At 36.0% G+C, this 24,865-nt stretch overlaps 1 protein-coding gene across 5 annotated transcripts in view; it reads right to left on the bottom strand.

The window, feature by feature from the left end:
• Window positions 1-24,865, bottom strand: part of PDLIM5 (PDZ and LIM domain 5) — a 185,420-nt gene that overhangs the window by 30,443 nt on the left and 130,112 nt on the right. For 4 of the 5 annotated variants that reach the window (XM_032459951.1, XM_032459960.1, XM_032459969.1 and 1 more), the window contains one exon: window positions 13,635-13,822. In XM_032459951.1, the coding sequence (XP_032315842.1) occupies window positions 13,635-13,822 (188 nt within the window). Of the gene's footprint in view, window positions 1-13,634; window positions 13,823-19,500; window positions 19,633-20,504; window positions 20,652-22,824; window positions 22,942-24,865 lie in introns of all 5 variants that reach the window. The other variant, XM_032460004.1, reaches the window with a different exon arrangement.

The following is a 24,865-nucleotide window of genomic DNA, read 5'->3' as shown; positions in this document are numbered from 1 at the left end:
TCCATCTTCCCACCCCTTACAATATGCATGTAGAAGAAACCAACTCTCCAGTTATGTGTGTGTGTGTGTATCTGAACCTTTTTTAATAGTAAAAAGTTGAAGAGAAATTTTACACATACTAACCTGAACTTTCATCTTCTCAACAATAATACAAGGTATTATTCTTACTATTTGATGGGGTTAGGAATACAAAGTTCAGAAAGGATTAGTGATTTGTCCAAGGACATGTAGAGCAATAAAATGCAGCAAATGTTTTTTGAACAACTACTATTTTTTGAACAAAAATTGTGCTAGACTTTACCACTATGAACAAGACAGACATGGTTTCTGCCCTCCGAAGTTTAAAGGTTATAGACTAGTAAACAGTCAATTATGTTATAGTGGGATTAGTGCTAGAATGATGGAAAGATAATGAGTTTAATTACAGATATTCATTCAGTCAAGTGTATACTGAGAGTTTACAGTGTGGCAGGTACTATGTTATGCGTGGGTACAGAAGAGAGAACCAAACATGTACTGTCCTTTCTCTCAAAGAGCTCAAACCCTTTTTTTTTTTTTTTTGAGTTGGAGGTGCTTGTGTTTCCTTTAAGTACAGATAGTCTAGTGGATATATGAACTCAGGAAAAAGAACTTAGCTAGAAGAACCGATTCAAGAGTCATCAGCATATTGATGGCTGTGAAAATTAATGAAGTTGTTCAGAGAAAGAGTAGTATGAAATAGAAGAACTCCTAAGGCATAAAGCAAAATAACAGAAATACTTTGGGAACAGAGAGGGAAGTAGGAGAAAAAACAGGAGAGTATGGCATGGAAGCCAAAGAAGCAGAGTGGAGAATATGGGATCCAAAACCATTTCTGTCTACTCCAGTGCCTATGTCCCTAAAGATTAATTCATCAAATATTTATTATGCGCTTTTTGTGTGACAAGCTCTTTGCCAGGTACTCCTTTGACCCATGAAAACATGAAGGCAGATGTTCTCAAGTGTGATCTAAATCCGGAAGTACTAACTTCTAGATGAGTTTAGAAGGAGGGGATAGTGATAACTGAGATGATTCATTTCTGCTATTTTAACTTCCTTAATAAGTCTGCTGGGATAAATTTAGGAATAATGTATGAAAGCATTATTTTTTAATTTGCTCTGGTATGTCTAACGTCTTAGATTATCACTTTTAAGCCCTTCATGTATTCTGTAAAAGATTCATTTCCTACAGAGATCTAACTTTCTTTCCCTCAACCTGACTGTCCATACTTCTCAGCCATTATATAAACTGCTTCAGAAACGAAGTATAATTACAGATCTAGTACTTCTGCTAAGGACAAACAGGCTGGAAGCATTGGAATGTTGAATCCATTTTGTTGTATAAGCTTTATTGATGTAAATAGTTCACCTACTACACTTGAATTAAGAGAAAGTAACAGAGAACGTTATGGCAGTAAATCTACAGATAACCATAAAATATGTTTTAAAAATTCTGTAATATTTCATTCTTACTAAGTCAGAAATAAGGCTGATATCAAGAATACTAATATTCTCCTTCAAAAGGAAAAAGAAAAACGTTTACAGCCTGCACAAGACAGAAAGAAATCATATGGGAGGTTTCCTGGTGTGGAAAACAACTTCTCCTAGCAGGGGTGTTCTTATAAACACTGAGGCTAGTGCTGTCCTCATATAAACAACTGGGCTACATCAAAGTGACGCTCTGGTACTCTTGGGGAGATAAAGTCTTGTAATTCAACATCTCAAAGAATATGTTCACAAAGCTATGGTAGAAATTTTGCACATACTAAATTGGGCAGCAGCGATGGCTACACACTTGCACATTATCGTGGGCACCAAGTGCTTTCTTCTCCACCCCTTCCCCAATCATTTCAAACAGATGGTGGCCACGACAAGCAGAGAATCTGCGCATTTTGTCTGTCAAGCTCCTTATGTTGAAAGCATAAACAACCGTCTACTCTTCATAATCCAGGCATGAAATCACATCCAGTAGAAATAGAAAAGGTTTAAAGTTGAGCCAAGATCCAGGATCAGAAGAAAGTACATTCTAGAGAGGTTTGTGCAAATATTATCAAGTGGAATCAAACTTTTTTTCTTAATTCAGTGATTAAAAGCAAAATCGGACAGATTAAACTACTATCATCTCTCTCAGCAGTGGAGAATGCTGGTATGTATGCCGTAAAGAATTGGAACAGGTGCGCCCAAGGCCAAGTATCAGATATTTCCGCAACTTCAGGAGGTTAGTTTCTTCCATCAGCAGCCAGCCTTTCAACTCTTAAGAACCTAGATTAAACTGGATCTCGAGTATTTTAATTAAAGTGAGTGTGGGGACTTAGATTAGGTTTTCTCTTCTTTTTTAATTTGTTGCATCACACATCATCAAAATTCGGGATACAGAAATTTGCCTTTTTCTCCCTACTAACTGACCTTCCATAGAACATTTCCATTTGGTCAGAGTTACAAGTAAAAGAAACTCAGTCTGTACCTTGAAAATAAAGATAAGAGATTTTAAAATTTCTGGTTTTGCCAACATTCAATTAAAAATCAACAAATTATTTATCATTTATAGAGTTTTATAAATCACCGTATCACTGTTTCAATTTCTAATTTTATAATGGGAAGACAAATCCACGCCCTAATCATGGGTGCTCAATGTGCTTTATGCTAAGAGAGAAGTGGGGGATAAAGAAGAAGAAACAACAAAAAGAAACAAAATAATATTAAAAAAAAAATCCCCACAAATCTGAGTTATGATTCATGACCTCAAGAATACTAAAGAGGATCACCTATATGTAAACTCAAATAGACTCTATAAGCTAAGAATTCATTTAAAACATTAAATCTGTAGAATTTAGCTTATATTTGAATGAGAAAACCATGCATTAAAATTATTTATATTCACATTATATCTAGAGTTCTCACATATCCTATTCCTAAAGTAACATAAAACCCAAATGGGCTTGGTTTCTACCATTTCCCCACCAATTTTCATCTATTTATGTAAGTGAGAAAGCAATCTAGTCTCAGAAATAAAGGAGAAAGGTACCTCAGATTTGAATGCTCATATAAATAGTGCTCATTCTTTTAATGGAAGCAGAACAACTGAAGCAGAAAGGGAAGGAAAATTTAAGAAGAGTTCCCCGTGTCAGACAACACCAAACATGTCTCTAATGATGAATAGTAAGTCACTGGAAAATTTAAAACTGGGGATATTTCTTATGCTTCTATTACTACTACTAATTCTCTAAGCTCGCTCTCTCTCAATTAGTCACTAGATCTTTAAGATAAACAAAACCTTATTATCATTATCCAAAGCTATATCTGAATTTCACATCTTTTAGAAGCAGAGAACACTGCTCAGCTATTCTATGCTGGAGGAAGCAGTATCTCTAGTATAATGACTAATGTTAAGATACTTGTGGACTCCTCATTCTTTTCATTTCTAGTTGTGTGAACTCAGAAATGTCATCACTTTGGGTCTCAGCTTCCCTCATCTGTAAAATAGCAAAAATAACGACCTCAAAGTGTAAGAGGGTTAAATAAGGTGGTATAAGCAGTGTTTGCTTACAGTTCCTTGAATGTGGAAGAAATGCTTCATCACTGTCAGTCATTATTACACTCTGACACCAGATCCTACATGGCTAAAAAAAAGAAAATATCCATTCAACAGCTACCTAGTGAGCACATTTAATGTTTCAGCTCTAGGAAATCTTCTGGTATGAAAGATACACCTAAGAGTAAGATACCTGCTCCCAAAGAATTTCCCTTCTTATGGGTGATGTTCACAAGCAAATAGGCAACTCAGGGCCTTAGGATTAGTGTCGGACGAGGGTGCCCAAGATCCCCAGTAAAGTGTACAGCTGCTGTGCAGAATTATCAGGCATGGTTTTTCTTACACCTGTGGTTTAAACCTAAAGTTTTTTTTTTTCTGCAAATGGCTAAATATTTTAAGTTTTGTGGGCCATATAGTTTATGTTGCAACTACTCAACTCTGCCACTGAAGCATGAAAGGAGTCACAGACAACATGTAAACGAATGAGCATCTCTGTGCTCCAGTAAAACTTTATTTACAAAGACAGGTGGTGCAGCAGAGGTGGCCAAGGGCCCCTGGTTTGAATCATATGCATTAATTAATAAGATGTAATAATTCTGCATGAAAAGCATATGTGAATAAATCCAAGTATCTTCCCTTAAAAATGACTTAATATTTTGATCTCAGGGTGAGAGGAGAATGGGGAGGAAGAAGAGCTTTCAAAACAGTGCACCTGCATCACCGTGGGAAGCTTCCAGCAAGGGGGTCAATTCCAATCAGAGGACATTTAAAATTAAAAAAAAAAAAGAGGGCAGTTAATGGCTGTTACTTTGATTTTTTCCTGTATGAGAGTCATAATTCTAAACAAAAATATATTTGTTACATAAAGAGACAGGGGATATTTACATGCTTCACACCATGGTTTTGACAATGGACAACACCAGTTAAGCCTTTACAGCAAGTGAACTGTTTAGTTTAATGATGTCAAAATGCAGGGGAGCAGATGGCAATAAAACATTATTAGAAGAGATGAAACATACGCAACTGGTAGCAGTTTACTTATTCATATCAAAATTTAAAAATGGAACCAATAAATCTATCCATCCTAGCTAAGCAAATCTAGTTATCTCGATTTATTACTGCAGCGGAAAGCCTACAATGAAATTCGGGATGGTTGTAGAAACAGTAATTTCCTTTCTCACCCCTATCTCCTTTAGACCTCAAATAAAATATAGAATTTATATCCACTTATAACTGAGATGCACATCATTCAGTCTTCGATCTAATCAGATCTCACAAATACATCCAAGTCTTCCTTGAAAAAAAGACTGCATCAGATCTCTCCAAAGCTCTGTCCATAATGAATAAAAAAGCTTTTTTTTTTAAATTTCTAAAATGTAGCATACACCAGGAGCAGGGTATGGTAAAGGGTCATGTTAACTAGAATCTTAGATAAATTTAAAAACTGCAATTTAGAAGCAATGAAAATGTTACTTGAAACAGATCTCACTAATTGCAAGTTACCTAGTCTATCTGCTCTTTCTAGGCTATCCCTAAGAGAGCTAGTTCTTCCTAAATATATTCACTGATGTGATCTTGTGATATAGAAAATTGCACCATTTAGTCAAAATAACTGGGTTCAAATCACTATAGGACCCTGAGCAAATTTTTTGACACCTCTTTGACTCTGAATTACCTCACTGGGAAAATGATGCCCATTTAAAATTTTAATGATATTACCTTTTTGTATATTCTGAATAAAAGGATACTTTAAAGAACTGAAAAATTATAAAAACATGATTATTACTACTAATCAACGATATCCACTATTTTACTGTTAAAAGAGGATGTTTGCTCCTCTCAAGGCTACCAACTATATTCTTGCGTTCCAAATGGCCCAGTGAGTACTCCCCAAGACAATATAACAGAGCTAAAATTAACTGAATATTCATTTTGAAAGTAGGCTTGTATCTTTTTCCCTTTTTCACTTGACCAAAAGAAATTTATTGTGTCCCTAAAAGATTTGCAAATGATTCCAAGTGCTTACTTGCACTGTGCTTTTTCAAAACACAATTCATCTTTTAAAAAAGAAATACTGATGTTTGCAAATCTCATTGCCAACTATAAGCTCTCGCTTTTACTACATATATTAAAATTGCTTCACAAAAAAATTAGCAATTCACTAATAAGAAGCCTGTATACATATTACAGATATTCTCCGCTTTCAGGAAGTTTGTTTTGTGCCACTTTGCTTTTATGAAAGACTTCATTAGTGCTCATTTTCACTAAACCGAAAGAAATCTAAAGAGGATTTTTACTTTTATGAAAAAAGGTAATTGCTTCTTTGCTTTCCATGACTTTGCCTTACAAAAGGTTTCGTAAGAACCTCTGCTTTCAGACAGCAGAAGAAACTTGTACCTGATACACGTGAAGGGAACGATGCCGTAAGTAGAATATAGGGAAATATTTGTTACATATGGAGTAAAGGAGGTTAAGAATGTCTCATATTAAATGATAAAATACTGCTTGTGTACTGGGTATATCACCATAATATTCAGTAAATACCTTTACTTTTCTCTGTAGAATGTCTACCTCCATGGACACATTTAATAATAAAAGTAAAAACAAGAAATCCAATAATTTCTTGCCAGCATCAGGGGACAGAATAGATGGAGTTGTGTGTAATTAAACAAAGAATGAAGGTGGCATTATTCTAACATGCTACAAGAACTGCAAAGAAAACAGAAAAAGGAGACATTTCAGCATGGCTAGACACCACTACATGACAAAGAAAGAACACATAACACAGCTTATTTTCAATGGCTCTATGAAATAAAGTCATACTATTTTCTAAAGAAAAATGGTGATTAGAGCATTAGCCAGTACTGTATAGCTCAATGCTTTTTCTGAGCAACAAACTGTGTTATTTATTAAAAATTTACAATGTTAACACATTTAAGAATCATTACAAATGCTCTCAAAATCGACATATTTTTAAAAGTGGGAAGAAATAATCCGTAATTAATGAAAAAAAAAAGTAAAGTCTATGCATGGACTTAAAGCTTTCTGAACTACACACAAATAACATAAGTATTTAATTTTTGACCAATGGGGCGCTATAGAGTTTTTCTTCTTTAGTCTCAGAAGAAACCCCTTTTTCATCTCATGATATTTATTTCCATGACAACATGTAGTACAAGTGCTTCCTGCAAAGGCAAGCAATGCAGTGCGGATCATGCCAAAGCAACCAACCTTGTATTTGCAACTATAAAGAAATGAAAAAGAGTGAACGTTTAGCACATACTGATTTAGAGGAAATGAATGCACTCACCTGAGGAAATGCGGCAAAAATAGACTAGTTGTGTTAGAAAAGCAAACTTAAACATATTTCTCAAGTACAAGGTGCAATCCACTCAGATTTTTACTTTATAACTACACACATTACATAAACTTAAAGATACAATCAATTTTTGAGCCATAGTCTGAATTAAAACAAAGTATAGTTTCTTTAAGCCAAATGCAATCCTCTACCAGGGTTCTAACAGAGGATACATGAATACTCCACAAGGGACAACACTCCCCAGGGGAGCGGTGGTTAGAACCTGCCTCCCAGGCAGGTTAAAGTGTAAGTACTTTGCATTCTCTTGCTGTTGGAATTCTCTCTGCTCCCACTGTCAATGCCCAGGTTAATACTCATTATCATCACCCCTGCACAGGATTACCTCAACAAACGCATCAGTCGTCTCTAGGACTCCAGTCTTAATCTCTATACTGAAGTCATGATAACCTTTTAAACACATTAATGCAGTAATGATCTGTCAATAATGCCAATCTGATTGTGTCACGGTCCAACTTACAAATCTTACCATAGCTTCCTTTCTGCATCTATCCACACTCTTTTTTACTTTCAAAGCCTTTTCTGAGCAGACCCCCACTAATCCATCCAACCTTCTTTCCAGCCACTCTACTGTCCTGAACATACTGAACCACTTGCCCTTCCGCAGAGAAGCCAAGTTCTCTGAGAGCTTCCACGTATGTTGTTCCCTCTCCAACTTGGCCTCTTCCTGAGAATATTCAAGGGGGCCTTGACTGCATATGATTTTACTTTACGCACAAACATGAACACTTTGTTCTTGCATAAACTATGACTCCACTATAGACAAATACACACGCTACCTCAAGACTGTATCACTGGAACTTTATTGGTCTTTTTCTCTGGTTCCCACTGACCCAGACCTCCAGGCCTTCTGACCTGGACCTTATAATCAGATTTAATTCTGTATTTTTTTTAAATTGATTTCTGTTACTTACTGGTGCTTTGCATCCCAGTTAATTTGTCCACCGTGACAAGGCTGGTGAACTATTCCTAATATTTCCTCTGCATTCCACTTCTTGGTTTCTTATATGCTGTAAATTTCCATATTTTTTGAGAAAAAACTTCCTACCAGATGGCTTCAGATCTATTATTAATTTTTTTAATTACTGGAAAATAATAATACAGTACTAGTTACAGTATTGTTTATGTTTGCAACTTTTAAGCCTTCTGGGAATTTAATCTCCAAGGACAGTGAAAGCCCCTTCTCCTTTATCTGTATGTATGGTTTTTAATGGTGGCCCTTGGCAGGCAGCACGCCCACCCTGTTCAGTGACTGCCGTGGGGATTTCAAGTCTGGCAGGAGGGAAAAACAATGTCTGGAGAATCCTTCAAATCATCTGAGGATGTCCAAAATAAGACAAACAAACCTAGCACTGGCATTTACAGAATGAGGGCCTGTAAACGGTACCAGCTATTGGTTCAGTGCTGTAAAACAAAGATAGTAAAACTTGGTCCCTGTCCTTAAGGGGTTCTAAAAACACAGGTAAAATACACATATGTAAACAACCAAAATGAACAGGATGAATGTTACAATAAAGCCATCATCAAAATTTTGTAGGAACATAGAGAAAGAATAGGCAACTACTCAGAGGACTCAAGAAAGGGTCACAGAAGAGATGACATCCGGTATTAAGGAGTGGAGAGAAATTTCTCACGGGTAGAAGGGTGGGAAAGCAGTTTAAGTAAAAGAAGCCCCTTGTACAAAGTACAGACGTGTGCGCCTGAGGAATGGTATAAACTCACAAACTTGAGTGTGCCAGGACCGGAGGGACCACGAGGAAAGATAATACAAAGTGAGTGAGGCTGGAGAGGAAGCTGGCACACGGCTGTGAAAGGACTGTGAGTCCAGTTAAGAAGCCAAACATTTAACGTGTGGGCAGCAAAGGGCCCACAACATCTTCAAGCAGGGAAGTCACGTGAGGAGAACTGTTGTATTGGATGGTAACAGTGTAAGTTACTAACACTATCATTAAAAAGAATAAAGGGCTAGACATACCACCTTTCTTGAGTATCTTCTATGTACCAGGCACTTCAATATACATTGCATCATTCGAGCCCCACAACGATACTACAGGGAGCTTTTTACACCCTTATTTTAGTAAAGAAACTGAAGTCCCAGCACCCCATCCAGGCAACATCTACAGCCTTCTGAGGTCGCTGCCCCAGAGGGCAGGGGTTTCTATTCTTCAGGGCCTCTCTAGTCAACAAACTGGGTTCCACGAACAGTAGGCCTGATCCAGCAAAGCTCTGCTTATATTCTAATGCACTGGTCATTCTCATTGTGTATATAATTAAAGTTAGAAAACTTATGTGCTTTCAACATGTCATGGCTCTTCATGACTTTAAGACTGAATTTGTGAAAAACACCTGACTATATTTGGTAAGACAGTAATATTTTATATATATACTTGCATCAAATGAACTAAACTTACCTAATCTGGTAATCAATAACCTAAACCAAATCTAGGAAAAATATTATATTCCAGATTAGGTCACCTACAGAAACACAGGAACATATTTTTAAATGTATACTGTTAAATTTAAAAGGGTTTTAAAAATATCTATCTAACCACTTATTATATACAATATGAAAATTTCAAGTGTTAAAAAGCCTGTCAGACGTACAAATGTAGTGAGTTAAAATATAAGTGTAAAGAAGTACAAATCCTCAATTTTGAAAAATAACAAGAAGAATCTTGCCTTTTATGTAATTTACTAGCTCCAGTAAACATTTCTAAAGGGGACTACTGCATTGGAATTATGGAAGTTATTACCAAAGACAAGGTGCATGTAGGAAGTAATATGGCTAGCTTACGTAAAGCTCAAGCATGGATTCTCACTTCTTTTGTATCTTGATACTTTCATGCAGGCTATGAACTTTTTAACATTTTGTATCCTGAAATATTTAGCTGTCCGTCTCTGGTAAGCTGTGTATGTGTGGCAGTGTATGTTAAACTACACTCCTGAGAAAAAGAAGATAATCCAGTCTAAACTATCATGCTGTGACATACACACCTAGTCCCTATTTGTCAACTGGTGTTGCATTACTGTGCTCTTGAAAGACTTCTGGGTAACACGGGCTATATGATACCACAAGTGAAATGATCTCAGATTTAAAGTCAGAACTTCAATGGAGGTAACAGAAACCCATGACAGGTTCAGAATGCACTTGTAGGTCTTAAAATTCCAATTAGCCCTTTCAGTGTAGCCTTTTGTTTTTGATTTTGTGTTTTTTGGTTATCATTTCAAAACTAAATCAGTCATCACCCAATAGGCAAAAGTATAACTAAAATACTTATTTAAATAAGTGTCTTTCAAACTGTTTCTTAACTATAAAAATAGAAAGATTCAAAATATAGGTGTCTGTATGTGTGCATATATAGACACTTACATACATATTCATGTATATATACATCCATAAACTAAAACCACATTTTCATAATGTGATATGTACCCTGAATATGTTAATATACTTCATATAGTAAAATACTCTCATATTTTCTACTCTGTTTCACTTTTTATGAAAAGACTGACTGTGTCCATTACACTGTTTCACGATCAATTAAGTGGGCCATAGACTGCATTTTGCTGATTCTGCTCCCATCCTTCCCATCCAACTGCAGGAATTATTTTAAAATGATATCTTTGGTGTTGGTGGGTAGGTGAGGGGGGTAATAAAATCTTTTTTTTTCCCCTTTTTTTTGCCCACACTAGAGCACAGCTGTGAACTAACAAGAGAAAGAAGCTTGAAGTTCTCAGCATGAGAAAAGAAACGCCACCTGTTCAGTGTCTGATCTGAGTCCACACTAGTGCAGCGACTGGCCTCTCTAGCTTTTGCACTCTTTGGTTGGCACTGTCGTTTTCACAGGTGAGTTGTGAAGAACGTTAAGAACCCATCATGAAACAGCTACCACCTTCTAAATCAGAAGAACTTTTTCATTTGCATTAGGAAGCCCCTGAAACTATTTATCAAAGACTAAGTAGATTCTGAGGTTTTTGTTTTGTTTTGTTTTGTTTTGTTTTGTTGAAATATGGTGTAATGCTAGGTAGAGTAAAATTATAGAATTTGGGTGGCTGGGAATTTTGTATTCATTTTACAATTTTTACAAAATAGCATAAAATAAGTAACTTTTACATAACATAAACTCATTGTCAGTCTGTAGAACCTAGAGCAAGACAAACAGCAAGAGTTCTGCAAATATTTTTTGATTTGAGCTTAGCATCATGATGTAGTTCAACTAAAACTTCACAACTGCAAAACATTTTCTTTTAATAATAATTAATGCTTTATAGTGTTATATACACTGTATAATTTTCTGTACTGTTGTAGTTTTTCTCAACTAGATTCAGTTATATCTTCTGTAAAAAGATTAATATTTTAAATATTAACCAAGTGAATCATGATTATAGTTTTATATCTATATTATTTGCCTGCTTTGATTATTGTAACAAACTAAATTAGACCAAGAGAAACAAGGATTCTGTCGCCCTCTCGTGGTAATTTTGCTGTAGTGTATTCTCCAGGAGTTCCACATCTTTTCACTCTAATAGGCAGAGCAGTATTTTGACCAGTTTCGGAATTTCCAAAAGCAGTACATACACTTTCTGCCCTTCACAGCACATATACTTTGTACCCTTCCTTAAGTTTCTACCTCTGAAATTTAGTTTTTTCCTTGCTTTTTTAGGAAACATTTTCCTGTTCCCTTTCAATTACCATACCAAAAAAAATTTTATGAAAGTTGCTTTCTGTATTCTAATCACATACAAAATAATTACAGCAACTCTCCATTGTCATAGCTAAGCTTTAAGGAAATGGAAATAATTTAAAATGTGTAGGGCTGAGCCATCAGCATTTTTTTCAAGAGAATAGATCTTGCTAAGTCAAATAGTGCAGAAATCTCTAATGATATTAGTCTAAATATTTTAAGGGTTCAAAAGTAATAAAAGTCTTTTCTTTAAAACAGTCAAGATCATATGCAATGGCTTTTTTTCTTTCTCTCGTAACACAAAACTTGTAGCTTCTTTGCAAAATTAGCAATGGTAATTAGAAACTATACAAAATGACACTATGAAATAAATTTTAACTATATAAATAATCAGTAATTTTCTAAAGATAACTGACTTACAATAAATGTAGTGTTAATATATTTAAACACTATGGAAAATACAAAACAAAGATGGATTCTTAATGAAATTAATTAAAAATCCCCTCTTTCCACTCTTATAACTTAAAAAATTCTTAAATAATAATAAACGGTCTTTTTTTTTAAAGCTATCATATTTTTCAAATCAACCCCTTGTGCAGTCACTCAATACTCATCCCAAAACTGATAAGGAAGGACTGGAATTACACAGGGGATAAGATGGGGGGGGGGAGTGCCTTCTTTGCAGAGGAACCAGAACTTTCAAAAATAAGGTAACATGGCATGTCTCAGTAACTGAAGATACTTCAGGAAGACCACAGCACAGATTATAAATTGGGAGCAGCAGGAGATGAGACTGAAAAGGTAGCAGAGGTCAGAGTGGATACGGTCTTAATGGGGGAAACACAGCACAGCATGTGTGGCAGGAGAGTGACATGGGCAAAGAAAGATCACCTGTAACGGAGGACAAATCGATGGGGTGAGGAGATTGGGAAATCAGTTAGAAGCTGTTCTCAGCGACAAGGGCCTGTACCAAAGCAATGGCTCTGACCACACAGAGAAGAAACGTGAGAAGTACTAAGAAGAGGAACCATTAGGTGTTAGTTACTGTGAGACCATGGGGCCGGCGGTGAGGGTCTCAACCTTACTTTCTAGCTGTGGTGCCTGGGTGCCAGGGATGGGTGATGCTATTTTTGGATGTGCTGCATTTACGGTGCCACCTGGGACAGCAGGCAGGTCAACAAGTTTGAGAATACGGGGTTCAGGAGAGAGAGGCCTGCAGATCATCAGGGGCAGGGTAGTAAAAGGAATCTGGATGACGCATCATCCAGGGAGAGCACAGAGAGTAAGAAGAGATGAAGGCTGAGGGAAGGATCAGCAACATTTAAGGACGGTCTCATCTTCCTGTTAAGAGGTACTTTAGTCCTAGAATCATAACCTTCATTTGTGTTTGGAGAAATATTTAGTTTCTTTTCATTTTGCAAATCTGAAAACTGAGTGTCAAGAGGTTAAGTGACTTTATTTAAAGCTGTTTATCTGCAGAAGTGAATAAAAACTCAGATCTCCAAATGAAGCCCAAGCTGCTCCCTCCTACCATGCTAGAAATGCTCTCTTTCTAGTACCTACTGCGTCCTTCCTCCGCTTCTGCCTCGTGAATCTTCAGAGGACAAAAAGTAAAAGTCCTTTTCTTCAGTAACTGTCTGATAGCAACAAATGCCTCTGTTGTTATTATTTTGTATATATGATCAAAACTAAAATGCTGTAGTTCCAAGGCTACCTTTCCAACAATATAGTTCGTTAGTAAGACCCTAGATTTACAATTCAACCCATGCTTCCTGAATAATCTGGGAAACCAGGCCATGCCCAATTCTATAATCAGAAATAGCAAGTGGCAGTTGCATCAAAAACACACCGAGAATGTTTAAGAGACACTTCAGAGAGAAACAAAGCTGTAACTATTCCTCTCAATTTTTAAACTGTAGATAGCTGAGACTAGGTTTCACCAGTGTATTCGATCATATATCCCAAACACATTTTCATAATTACACTTAAGAAAAGCAAAAAGCAAGCAACTTCTCCAGCATACCTGCTTGGTTTGGCCGTTGCCAGCTTGGTGACTTGATCCCACTGGTGGATCCCAGAGGCTTGAAGGCGGCGGCAGTAGTGAGCCCAGCTACCCCGGCCACCCCGGCCCTGGCAGAGGCTGGGCTCCCCGGCCCCTCTGGCGCTGCAGCCGCTGGCGGAGCCGACTGCTGAGACAGCTCGTGTGTGATGCTGGGGAGAAAAGGAAGGAAACGTTTTTGGCGAAGTGGTAGCAATCTAACTTAGCAATGATTCCTTCTTTTCTCAATCGATTAAATCTTGAAGGAGAACAAATATATTAATTAATTAATTAATGGATATTTTGAAAAAGAAAAACTCTAGTACCATGATTGAGGGGCCGCCTCTCTTTAAAACAGGAAAAAAGAAAAGGAAAGGAATCAGATTGTAGTTGTTCAGTACTTTGGAAATTCTCTTTAAAAGGTCTACCAGGAGAAATTAGGCACTGAAAAACTTGTACAGCCAATTCTTTTAAATAATAAGCTAATCTCCTATTCCTTCAGAAGAATCATCTAGATGAAAACAGTTAATTTTTGGAGAAACCCTGATAATTTCTACCAAATGGCACAGATGTTGCTTTCCTCTTTCCCACATTCCTCTGGCAATTTATGAACTAAGTTTCCTGACATCTTACCAGTCACTCTTTTCACTCACGTACCCACTCAGTTACTCATTCATTCAATAAATACTCAAGCACCTCCTACATGCCAGACACTGTGCTCCATCCGCATTGGCCTTACAGTGGTAAAAAGAGAGACAACACCCAGTGCTCCGTGTTCTGACGACAAGAAAACGAGGAACAAGTCTGCCATGGTCCTCTCTCAGTCAGGTATTTGCTTAACAGGAGGTCTTACTGTACTGGTTCCAGATTGATTTAGACAATCATAAGGCTTTTATTATCCCAGACATCTATTATTCTTAACTATACATCATCATTTCAAACAAAATAATATCAGGTAGTTCAAATTATAAAATATGCTCTTTGGAATGATGCAATACTCTAGCAGTTTCTCTCAAGTGAAGTATAACAATGACAACAACAATAACACATCCTACTAACTTTTCCATAGAAATTGAGGTCTGGTTGCTAAATAATTCCATGCACAGAAACTCAATTCCTTCAATAACTGAAACCAATAGCTGGAGGAATCGTTCAATAAAGACATACTACATTAATACTTCAGTAAATACTATATTAATGACTTCAGTAAAATAAATACCCTTAATTATACCATTTACTTTGAGATTATTTCAACAAAATTTTCAATGCAATCATGCCCACTATACTATCAAATGACCAAGAACACCTAATTTCCCCAATGCCTCCTGAATCCCACATAACACCGAACAAAGCAGGTCTGAGGCCGCCTCTCCTTAGGAAAGGCTGGCTGCAAGGTTGCCCTTTGCCTGGCATGTGGGAACTTGGCTGGTAAACAGTTCCCTAGAGTCATATAAAACTTCCTCTAAAAGATAGGGTGGCTCATTGTGCCTAAACTATATGAACAATGCGGTAAACACCTGCTTTCCTCCTGTGAGTCTCCAGTTCTGGTATGAACGAGGCCCAGCATGCCTTCGTAAGGATCCCCAATTAAGTCTGTCTCAGGTACTTGGCTTTTAATGAGCTTCTCTGGTTGACAGCGCTTTGCCTGTCTTGTTCTTACTCATTGCTGGAGGAATCTACATGTACTATGTGACATCACTGCAACAGGACCTCTAGAAATTTGAACCTCCTTTCTTTAGATTTGGTCCCACGCACCTTTCCCCCTTGCTGATCATGCTTTGTACTCTTTCACTGCAATAACTCTTAGTCATGAGCATGACTACAGACCGAGTTCTGTGAGTCCTCCAGTGATTCATCAAACCTAGGGGTGCTTTTAGTGCACCTCTGCACGAAAACAGTTTTGAAAAATAGTATGGGAGCTACTTTCATTTTCTGGAAATATTATCCTCTATTATTGTTCTCTCAAATTCAGGTGCAGAAGAGCTATCACCTTCTTTCATCATTTCTAAGCAGAAAGCAGTTTGATGAAAAACTAAAACCTGTTTGATGTTAAAACATACAATGAAAAAATTAAGTGCTTTAATAATTTTATCATAAATAAAAAGTGAAAGATTGCTTACTCAATAGCAATGCTGAACACAGTTATCAATAAAGATGGCACAATAAATAATATTAATGGAAGCAGAGTTTAAGGATTATAGTTGGTGCCTTTTAAAAGATTTGTGATGGACAGATTATTTTACTTCTCTAAGCCTCCATTACCTAAACTTTAAATGGGGATACTACTTTGCTCATAAGAGTTCCATGAGACTTAGTAAGAGTTCTCCTTAGATACAAAGGGTGTGCAGTAAATTATAAAGAACCTATAAAAATCTAAGTTATAAGCAAGAAAGTTCTTCCAATTACATTTATATTCAGGATTGACTGGCAGAGTTAAATAATCTCTGGAGAAATACAGCTCTATTAACTTAAAATATATAATGGAGTAATTGGAGAATACTGGGCTTTACTTAGGCAATCATATATCAGAATATATCATGCCTAGGACTCTAAAACTGAAAAACATTGTTTTCCCAAATATTTAACCATTTGCTACTATTTAAAGAAAATATATTAAATTATGTATAGTGTACTAAAAATGAAAGAATTAATAAAACTACTAGCTATACAATTTTATATCTGGGAATAAATGTTATCAATAATCAATAATCGCAAAATATTTCAAACTGATGACTAATTTATTAACATGCCATGATTACTTATTTCTGAAATCATGACTAATATATATTTTCCCTAAATTTAAATTGTTTGAGGTATACCTAAATTCTGAACAAAATTAAAATGCTTTCTAAAAGATGCTAACGAGGAAACCAGAGCAAATCCATAAATACCCTTGGTTAACATCACAGAAGCTAAGAATCAAATATGGTCATTTTCAATAATGTGCCAAATAAGCACTAAAATGAAATGTTAAATTAATAAGTCTTCTATCTCAAGAATACTGAAGTTTCTGTTTCATATTTCAAAAACTGAAAATGGAGAAACATATACTGATAGAGCAAAGGTTTCTTTTCAAAACTGAACTAATGGGGAAAAAATAAGGAAAAAACAAGTAAATTTCAGTGTAAGCAACCTGAGTTATCTTGAGTTTACATTCTTTTCCCACATTTGTTTAACTACTACAGCAAATACATTTCAGTTGCAGTTGGGACCAATTGGAAATTTCAAGTCTGTTTTCAAAGGAAAAATCCTGCTCAAAGAATAATCTTGAAGTAAATTTATTCCAATTTCATGTTTACATTTTTTTAAAGGCAGCTGTACACTACAGATTTAATTATGTCAATATTTAAACAGTTTTTTTAGCCAAAGTTTCACAAAAATTGATACACTTATACACAGATTCTTAAGTGGCAGGAGAGGAATATTTCTGGAAGGTCAGAACCATAAGCAACTTATAGTTTTAATAGAATTCTTCTGTCAAAACTCTATAAAAGGACCTAGAAAAACAGAACAGTCATGAGATGCCTTCCTTCCAGAATTCTGTTTACAAGAAAATTTTTTGTATTTTCCTAAGCAAAATTCTTTAACTTAGACTTTCTGTATCAAAACTCGACATGCTAAATATACTACAATGGAGAGAAGCAAGTCTGGTATTATACTACACTTCATTATAATTTTAAAGATTACTGTCATACAAAAGCAAAAATCAGAGATAAAATACCTCTGACATTAGCCCAACTGCTCTTTTTGGTACTCTTCCCACTGAGGCAGCAAGGTCTCCTCAGGACACCCTGTGTCCCTGCTGTGCAAGATGCCAACTAGCTTACCTTGCCGAGAACCATTTTCCTTTTTCAAATATCAAAATATATTTAGTTTGTGCCCACTGCTGTTAATAAAAGGTAACGAAAATGACTACTAACACTTGCTCTAGAAATGGGTCCATAGATAAATATTCAGTCAGTCTATAACTGCAGGCCTACTTTTTTTTTTTTTTTAAACAAAAAGTTCATTTCAACAATAAGACGCCTGAGTTGAAGCAAAAACTATCTAGGATTCATTTCTTTTAGAGAAGCTCACCCTGCTGCAAGACACACTGCCTTACATGTAACAACTACAGGTCAAAAAGTTACACAATTATCCTCGGTTTACAATGGTAAATGAAAAACGTTAAAATTCTCCAATCAAACAAGGTATGCAAGGATTTTATGTTGTTCTTTTTCTGTTAAACGGTGAGGACAAGATAACTCACTGGAATACAAAGCTATCAGCTGAAAAAGCATGGAGAAGGGAGCAGTAAAGTGGAGAAAGGGGTATTTTCTCATAAGCAGTATTTTCCCCCATCCTATCTTATTGAATGTCAATCAAAACACACCGTAGGCCATTTTGCTAAAAAGAAATGCAACAGATGCTCTTCTGGAGAGAGAATTTAGAGCATTCCATTAGGTTCTCAAAGGGTCTTTTTATTCCAAGTGTGATCAGTAACCTGCCTTTGTACAGACTCAGCTCTGACAATGTACTATGCCTGCTCATTTAACAATCACAATGCCACAAATATAATTTCAGGTTTTATTTTCTTAGAGGGAAATGTACAATGATCTCTTTTCCCCCTGTTTAAACACCTCCCTTAAAAGTTATCATATAATTTTATTGCACTCTGTTTTACAGTGCTTTGCACATACTGCATTTTACAAATTGAAGGTTTATAGCAATCTTGCATCAAGCAAGTCTATAGGCACCATTTTTCCAAAAGCATCTGCTGCTTACTTACTCTGTGTCTCTGTGTCACATTCTGGTAATCCTCAAAATAGTCCAAACTTTTTCATTATTAATATACTTGTTACTGTGATCTGGGATCAGTGATCTTTGATGCTACTATTGCAAAAAGATTATGATTCTTGGAAGGCTCAGATCATGGTTAGCATTTTTAAGCAATAAAATATTTTAAATTAAGGTATGTGCATTAGTTTTTTAGACATACGCTATTGTACACTTAACAGAAGACAGTATAGTGTAAACATAATTTTATGCACTGAGAAACCAAAAAATTTGTGACTTGCTTTATTGCGATCTTTATTACCGTGGTCTGGAATCAAACCCCTAATCTCTCTGTGGCATGCCTGTAATTAAGCATATTGAGAACATCTGTAACAGTGGGTAGGACAAACATTTGATCAACAGACAGCCTATGTCATATCTGGCTTTTACTGATTATAGTCACAGTTCTGTACTCTGCCATTAATTTTATGTTCTGTTGTAAATAATTTTGTAGTTATTTCACTAAGGTTACACTTTTAGTAAGCACTTGAGATATTTTCATTTTTACATTATACCTAATAATTCTGGCGTAATTGTTCAGTTTAGGAGAAAAATCATTTTTTGTGTTCTAGTATTTCCCAGATATGGTGAAAATTAAGTTGTTTGCCCAAGTAAAACCTTCATATTTCAGAACTATAAGATAGTAGCCAATCAAAACCAATTATCTCATTATTCTTGTTCATCTTTTTCAAAAAGTATAAAGGTATGTTTTATTAAACATTTAAGCATTCTCGTATGGCTCCATCCATGCGATTTAAAAACAGGGTTCTATTGGAACTCAAATACTTGCACAATTACTCATAATTTCAAACCAAACATCAAGTGTGCTAATAAAAGATGTCACAAAGGATTAAAAGGCACGTTAATAATCATACAAAATAACATGCTTGTACGTTATCATTGCATTGGAATTACAGTTAATTTAAACTGGACACAAATCAGCTCTAGAATTTTCTTATCTCGGCTGTTAATACGGTGGTGTCAGTGTTAGACCTTTCATAGCAAACCACCCCTGTGATGTCTGCTCCCCCAGTACCTGGTCTTCTTAACATGGACAGAACCAGCTGATTTCCTCGAGGGCTGGAGATACGAAAAAGCTAAAGGCTTGGAAACAGGACTGATGCAAAGTGCATCCAGGAGTGAGTGATATTTTTCAGGACTGGAGAGCCTGGTGAGCGTTTAGAAAGAGTTTTAGGTTGAAAAATCACACTACCAATAGCAGAAAGTACGTAATTTTTATAGCTTGTGATTTGAAACATCTCGAGAGATATAGAGAGGGACAGAGACAGAGAACAAAGCAGTAGAAAGGATGAAAAGAAGAGTCTGTTATACTATTTTACTCATTAATATAGAATTGAGGGTGGTTATAGAACAGTGGTAGAGTGCATGCTTAGCATGCAGGAGGTCCTAGGTTCAATCCCCAGTACCTCCATCAAAAAAAAAAAAAAGAAAAAACCCAGAGATTTAAACATGTATTAAAAAACACATATATAATTGATTAAATTTTCACCAAAATTGATCAGGGCAATCTTTTGGAAAGCATTTAAAGCGATAAAGACTACTACAAATTATGTAAAAACAAAACCCGTAACAATAAAAAGGCTGTATTCTTTTTATGGGAGGAAGGAGTGTTAGATCACCCACTCTAGATCACCCTCAAACACAACCAGTTTGTGGGAGCTGATAAAACCAACAGAAACTTAAAATACCTATTTATGCTTGATTCTGTTCCAGATATAAAAATTAAAAATGATAAAAACCCAAAAGTCGATAGGCACACAACATGCAATAATCCATGCAACTGAGAAGTATCACAGATAAATGGTAGCAATGGAAAGAGATAAAAAGAACGATTTAAAGAAAAATCAGTAATAAATATCATAGGATATATTCACAGCCTAGATAACATATCCCCGTACAATTAAGATATTGTAATAGCGCTGTGACCCTTTGAAATGGGCACGTTTTCTTGGAGGTGAGCTGTAAGACAGTGGAAAGCACTGGATTCACGGCAGACGCACATTGTACACGTAGTTCTACCTGGTTTTTGCAGCGAGAACAGCAGACACAGTGGCGGCCGCGCTGCTCAGAACGGCAGCACTGTATCTGGCAGGAGAAGGCAAGGCAGACAAGTTTCGAAAACCTTCCAAAGAACTTGACGCCACCTTTCTTGTGGAGCTGCTTAAATTGATCAGTAGAGAAAAACAGGAGAGGAACAAAAAGGAAAGTGAGAAGAGGTAGCACAATACAGGTAAGAAAGCAACCTTCCTACGCGTCACACGTGTAAAAGGAGTTCTGGTCCTTTATTTCCTGTCACTGTGATTTCTCTCGGAAATTAAAATCTGATGTGTAATCCTCCATAAAACTGATTTTATGAACACAGAAACATTTCTTAATGTATTTAAGTTCTCTGTCTCTAGTCCTACTTGAATCAGTATCATGTAATAACATTCATTTGAAGATTGATTCGTCAACAACTAAGTAGAAAATAAATCCAAACGTGAAGTGTGAATTCCCATAAGCAGAGAAAGAAGGAAGGTTATGTCAATTTTTCCAAAAAGTCTCTACATTAGGAGTTTTACTGTAGAGATGATATACACCCAGGACCTGACATTTTAATGAGACTCGTGTTTTCAGGAGAAGCAGATACAACCAGCTGCCTATTCAGAAGCAGCAATACGTATTAATACAGACAAGAAATAACTTTAAAATATTGAGAGTAAAGCTATTTGGGGGGGCAGGCGTCTGTGTAAAATATTAACAGCAGTTACAGTGAATATGACTTCAACATCACCTTCTCTGCTCATGTTCTGTATTTCTGTTTTCAGTTAGCTCTGTAAAGATTCAAAAATGCTGGTACTAAATTTTACCTTCAGAATTCTTATTATTTAAAATAATAATTCTTTTCCTTTGGTCTTTTAGAAAAGGTCAAACATTTGGACAGGAATTAACATTTCATCATTAGGACTTTATGACTTTTCAAATTTGGTTATCAAATTGGAATTGAGCATTTCTTTTTTATTAAGTAAAACGGAGGTCTAAAATGCACAAGGTGAAACCTGTGTCTCTTTTCTTCATTTATGAGCACAAGTTCTTAGTGAATATTCCCACTAAACTCTGATTACTTTCTCCAGAATCTGTTGACAACAGCCACCTCTAGCACAAAGTAATTATGCATCAAATTCAACCCCAGCTAACGAGAGCTCAGATGTCTAAAACTGTGAGGGTTGACACACGTCTCTTCTACATTTTAGAAGAATTTGATAATCCATGATTCCTAGTTCCACTGGCTACAGTTTTACAAACCATTAGAAGACATTAAAAAAAAAAACCAGTGGCAAGCCATTAAATATATATACACACACACATAGAATTGTTAAACTTTAAGTATAACTTTTTGCTAAGTCTAATGATGTATAATCCTCCATAAAACTGATTTTATGAACATACAAACTTTTTTAATGTATTTAAGTTCACTGTCTCTAGTCCTACTTGAATCAGTGTCACATAACAACATTCATTTGAAGATTGATTTGTCAACAACTAAGTAGAAAATAAATCCAAACATGAAGTGTGAATTCCCATAAGCAGAGAAAAAAAGGAAGGTTATGTCACCTGCTGTGAATGGCTAGAAAATAAAGAATGAGGCTGACAAAGAGAAAAGAAAGATGCTATCAGTGGCAGAGCAGGGGAATGAGTGTCATGTAAAGCAGAATAAAGTTATCAAGTGATTCAACTTTGAGTTTCTCAATTACTCTCCATCTCTGAGGTAACAGCTACTACTTGAGGGGAGTAATGGTGCATAATAATGAGACACATCAGTCTATAAGCAGGTCAGCTAAAAAAAAAAAAATCAGCTAAATTATCCTTCTCCTGCCAGAAGAAAAGGAAAGTGTGATGAATTTGTTTCATCACATTGTATCACAATAATATAAAAGGACTGGGTGTCAGCAGGGTCTAGTAAAATCTTACAAGAATTAACCTGAGTACCTTTAGACTATGTCTGCGCACCTGGAACATACAATCTCTATTGCTCCTTTTTTAGAGGTAAATGCTCTAATTCAGTAAGGTAGACTTCTAACAAGCTCAGGAAAGTTGACTTTCCAAATCACAGAGAATAAATAAAAGAAACAGATTTCCTGACTCTAAATGAGAACTTAGAATCTAAACAAAAAGTAAAAAATATAAAAGCAGTAGAAAGCAGTGTTCCAAGGCTGAGTGCCAAGCTTTCTTGTCTATATATTAGTGATGTCAGTTCTGTAATCTATGATCACTCTTTCCTTTTTAGTCAAACAGTTTTAGTATTTAGTTTCACTGCCAGCATTAAAATTTAGACATACCAAGAGGAAGAAAACTCTACCTAGAATATGTGGTTACTTTAGAAAGTGTAGCTACGTGGCTACCAATATGTGAAACCTGAGGAGTTGCAGGTGGGTGAGGTCCACTCTTAGGTAGGTCTTCCAGAGAACTGTCAAACCTGAGTTTTCAGAAGTAAAATAAACAAGGCAAAGGAAATATTAATGAAAAGCACAGACATTTATCATTTATACTACCTTAAAAGTACACTGGTTCCATTTTGGAATACTGTTAGGTTTCTTTTTTTTTTTTTTAAGCTTCATATCTACATAAAGTTAAAACCAACACCATCACCCTCACCACCACCAAACATAGGCTGTTCTACCCCCCAATTTTTTTAACATGGTGACTTCCATGTGATAACAGATATGCTCACAGAGGAAGAAGGGTGGATGGGAATTTCCTATGTATTTTGCATGCTTCAAGAAAACTCAAGCTCAAAGAAATCAAGTTGCCCAATATCATATACCTAAAGGGTCAGGTGGAATTTGAACCAAGTCTGTCTGTACGAGTTCCATTACATAATGCTTTCTAACATCTTGTGGGGCTGAGCAGTGGACCACATGAAAGCAACTAGGGATCTCCTTTCAAGTCAGAATGGTGTGTTTGCAGATCTGAGATTATATGGATGTTGTTTATCTTGATGTAAAACAAAGTATTTCACCCAGTCACACAACAAATGTTTGCATGCAACTGTGTTGTTTGAATATTTTTCATTTTTTCCTTCTGATGTCTTTACCATATTTAATTTTGAATGCCAGGATTTTACTTTAGAAGAAGTATTACCAGATAAAGAAAGGATGAAAAATTCAGGGTGAGGTTTGAAAGAAGAAAGCACCAAGTATAACACTTTGGGAAGAAAAAAATAAATAGGGAAAGTATAAAATTACCCATTTTTTAAAAAGCCTGTAGATAAAGATAGAATGGGTCAGTCATTATACTGATTTTCAAGTGGAAAAATTAACACTAAGATAAAGAAACAGAAAAGAAGAGGTTATATTCCCACTTTTTCTTTAACATTGGCCATACCTCTACCAGAGTGTTGAAAAAAAAAAAAGGTAGACAACTTAAGAAAAATGTCATGGTAGAACCAAAACATCCTTTAAGAGGTAGAGCAGAAAAAGTTAAAAGAATAAGAAACATTAAGTCCTATAACAGGGCTCAGCAAACCATGGCTCTCAGGTCAAGTTCAACCTGTCTCCCATCTTTTTATGGCCTGGAAACTAAGAATGGTTTTTATATTTGTAAATTGTTTTCAAAAAATGAAAAGAAGATTTCATGACACATATAAACTATATGAAATTGAAATTGCAGCATCCATAAATAAAGTTTTACTGAACATAGCCAGGTTCCACTTACGTATGTCTGTGGCCACTTTCACAAAACAAAGAACTGAGTAGTTGCAACAGACCATATGACTCACAAAATCTAGTTACTATCTGGCTTTTTACAATAAAGGTTGGCTGACCCCTGTTCCAGAGAATAAGATCTCCAAGCAGCTACTAGAGTGAACCTTTAAAAACACAAATCTGAACCTGTCTGTTGTTTAGATGCTTTCAGCACTGCTCTAAGGACAGCTGTGATCATGGGCTACCTATTGCTAGCCTCACCTGATGGAGTCTTCTGTCTGGCTTGCTATAGTCCCAACTGGTCTTCCATCTCCTCTTAAACAGGCCAAGCTTCTTCCCACCTCAAGGCCTCTGTGTAGTCTCTTCATTCTCACTTTCTATACCCACCACTCTGCCACACCTTCACTACACTAATTCTTAAGTATCCTTCTGGCCTTAGTTTAAATGTCACCTCCTCAGGGAGGCCTCCCTGGTTTCCCAAATCCCCTAAAGGTTGCCCATGTCATATGCTTTCGTAACACCCTGTACTTCTTCTTCACAGAATTTGGTCTTACTATAATTATACAGTTTGTGTAGTTATTGGTTTAAATCTGGACTCCTTTGCCAATCAGAAGCTCCCTGAGGTTAGGGACTGCTATGTTTACCGGTATAAATGAAGTGTAACAAAGTGCTTAACATACAGTAAACAAAAAATAA

This window comes from Camelus ferus, chromosome 2 (genome assembly GCF_009834535.1).
Source record: "Camelus ferus isolate YT-003-E chromosome 2, BCGSAC_Cfer_1.0, whole genome shotgun sequence".
In the NCBI taxonomy this organism is placed as follows: domain Eukaryota; kingdom Metazoa; phylum Chordata; class Mammalia; order Artiodactyla; family Camelidae; genus Camelus; species Camelus ferus.
Note: the sequence above shows the minus strand (reverse complement) of the source record. Positions and strands in the feature narration are given on the sequence as shown.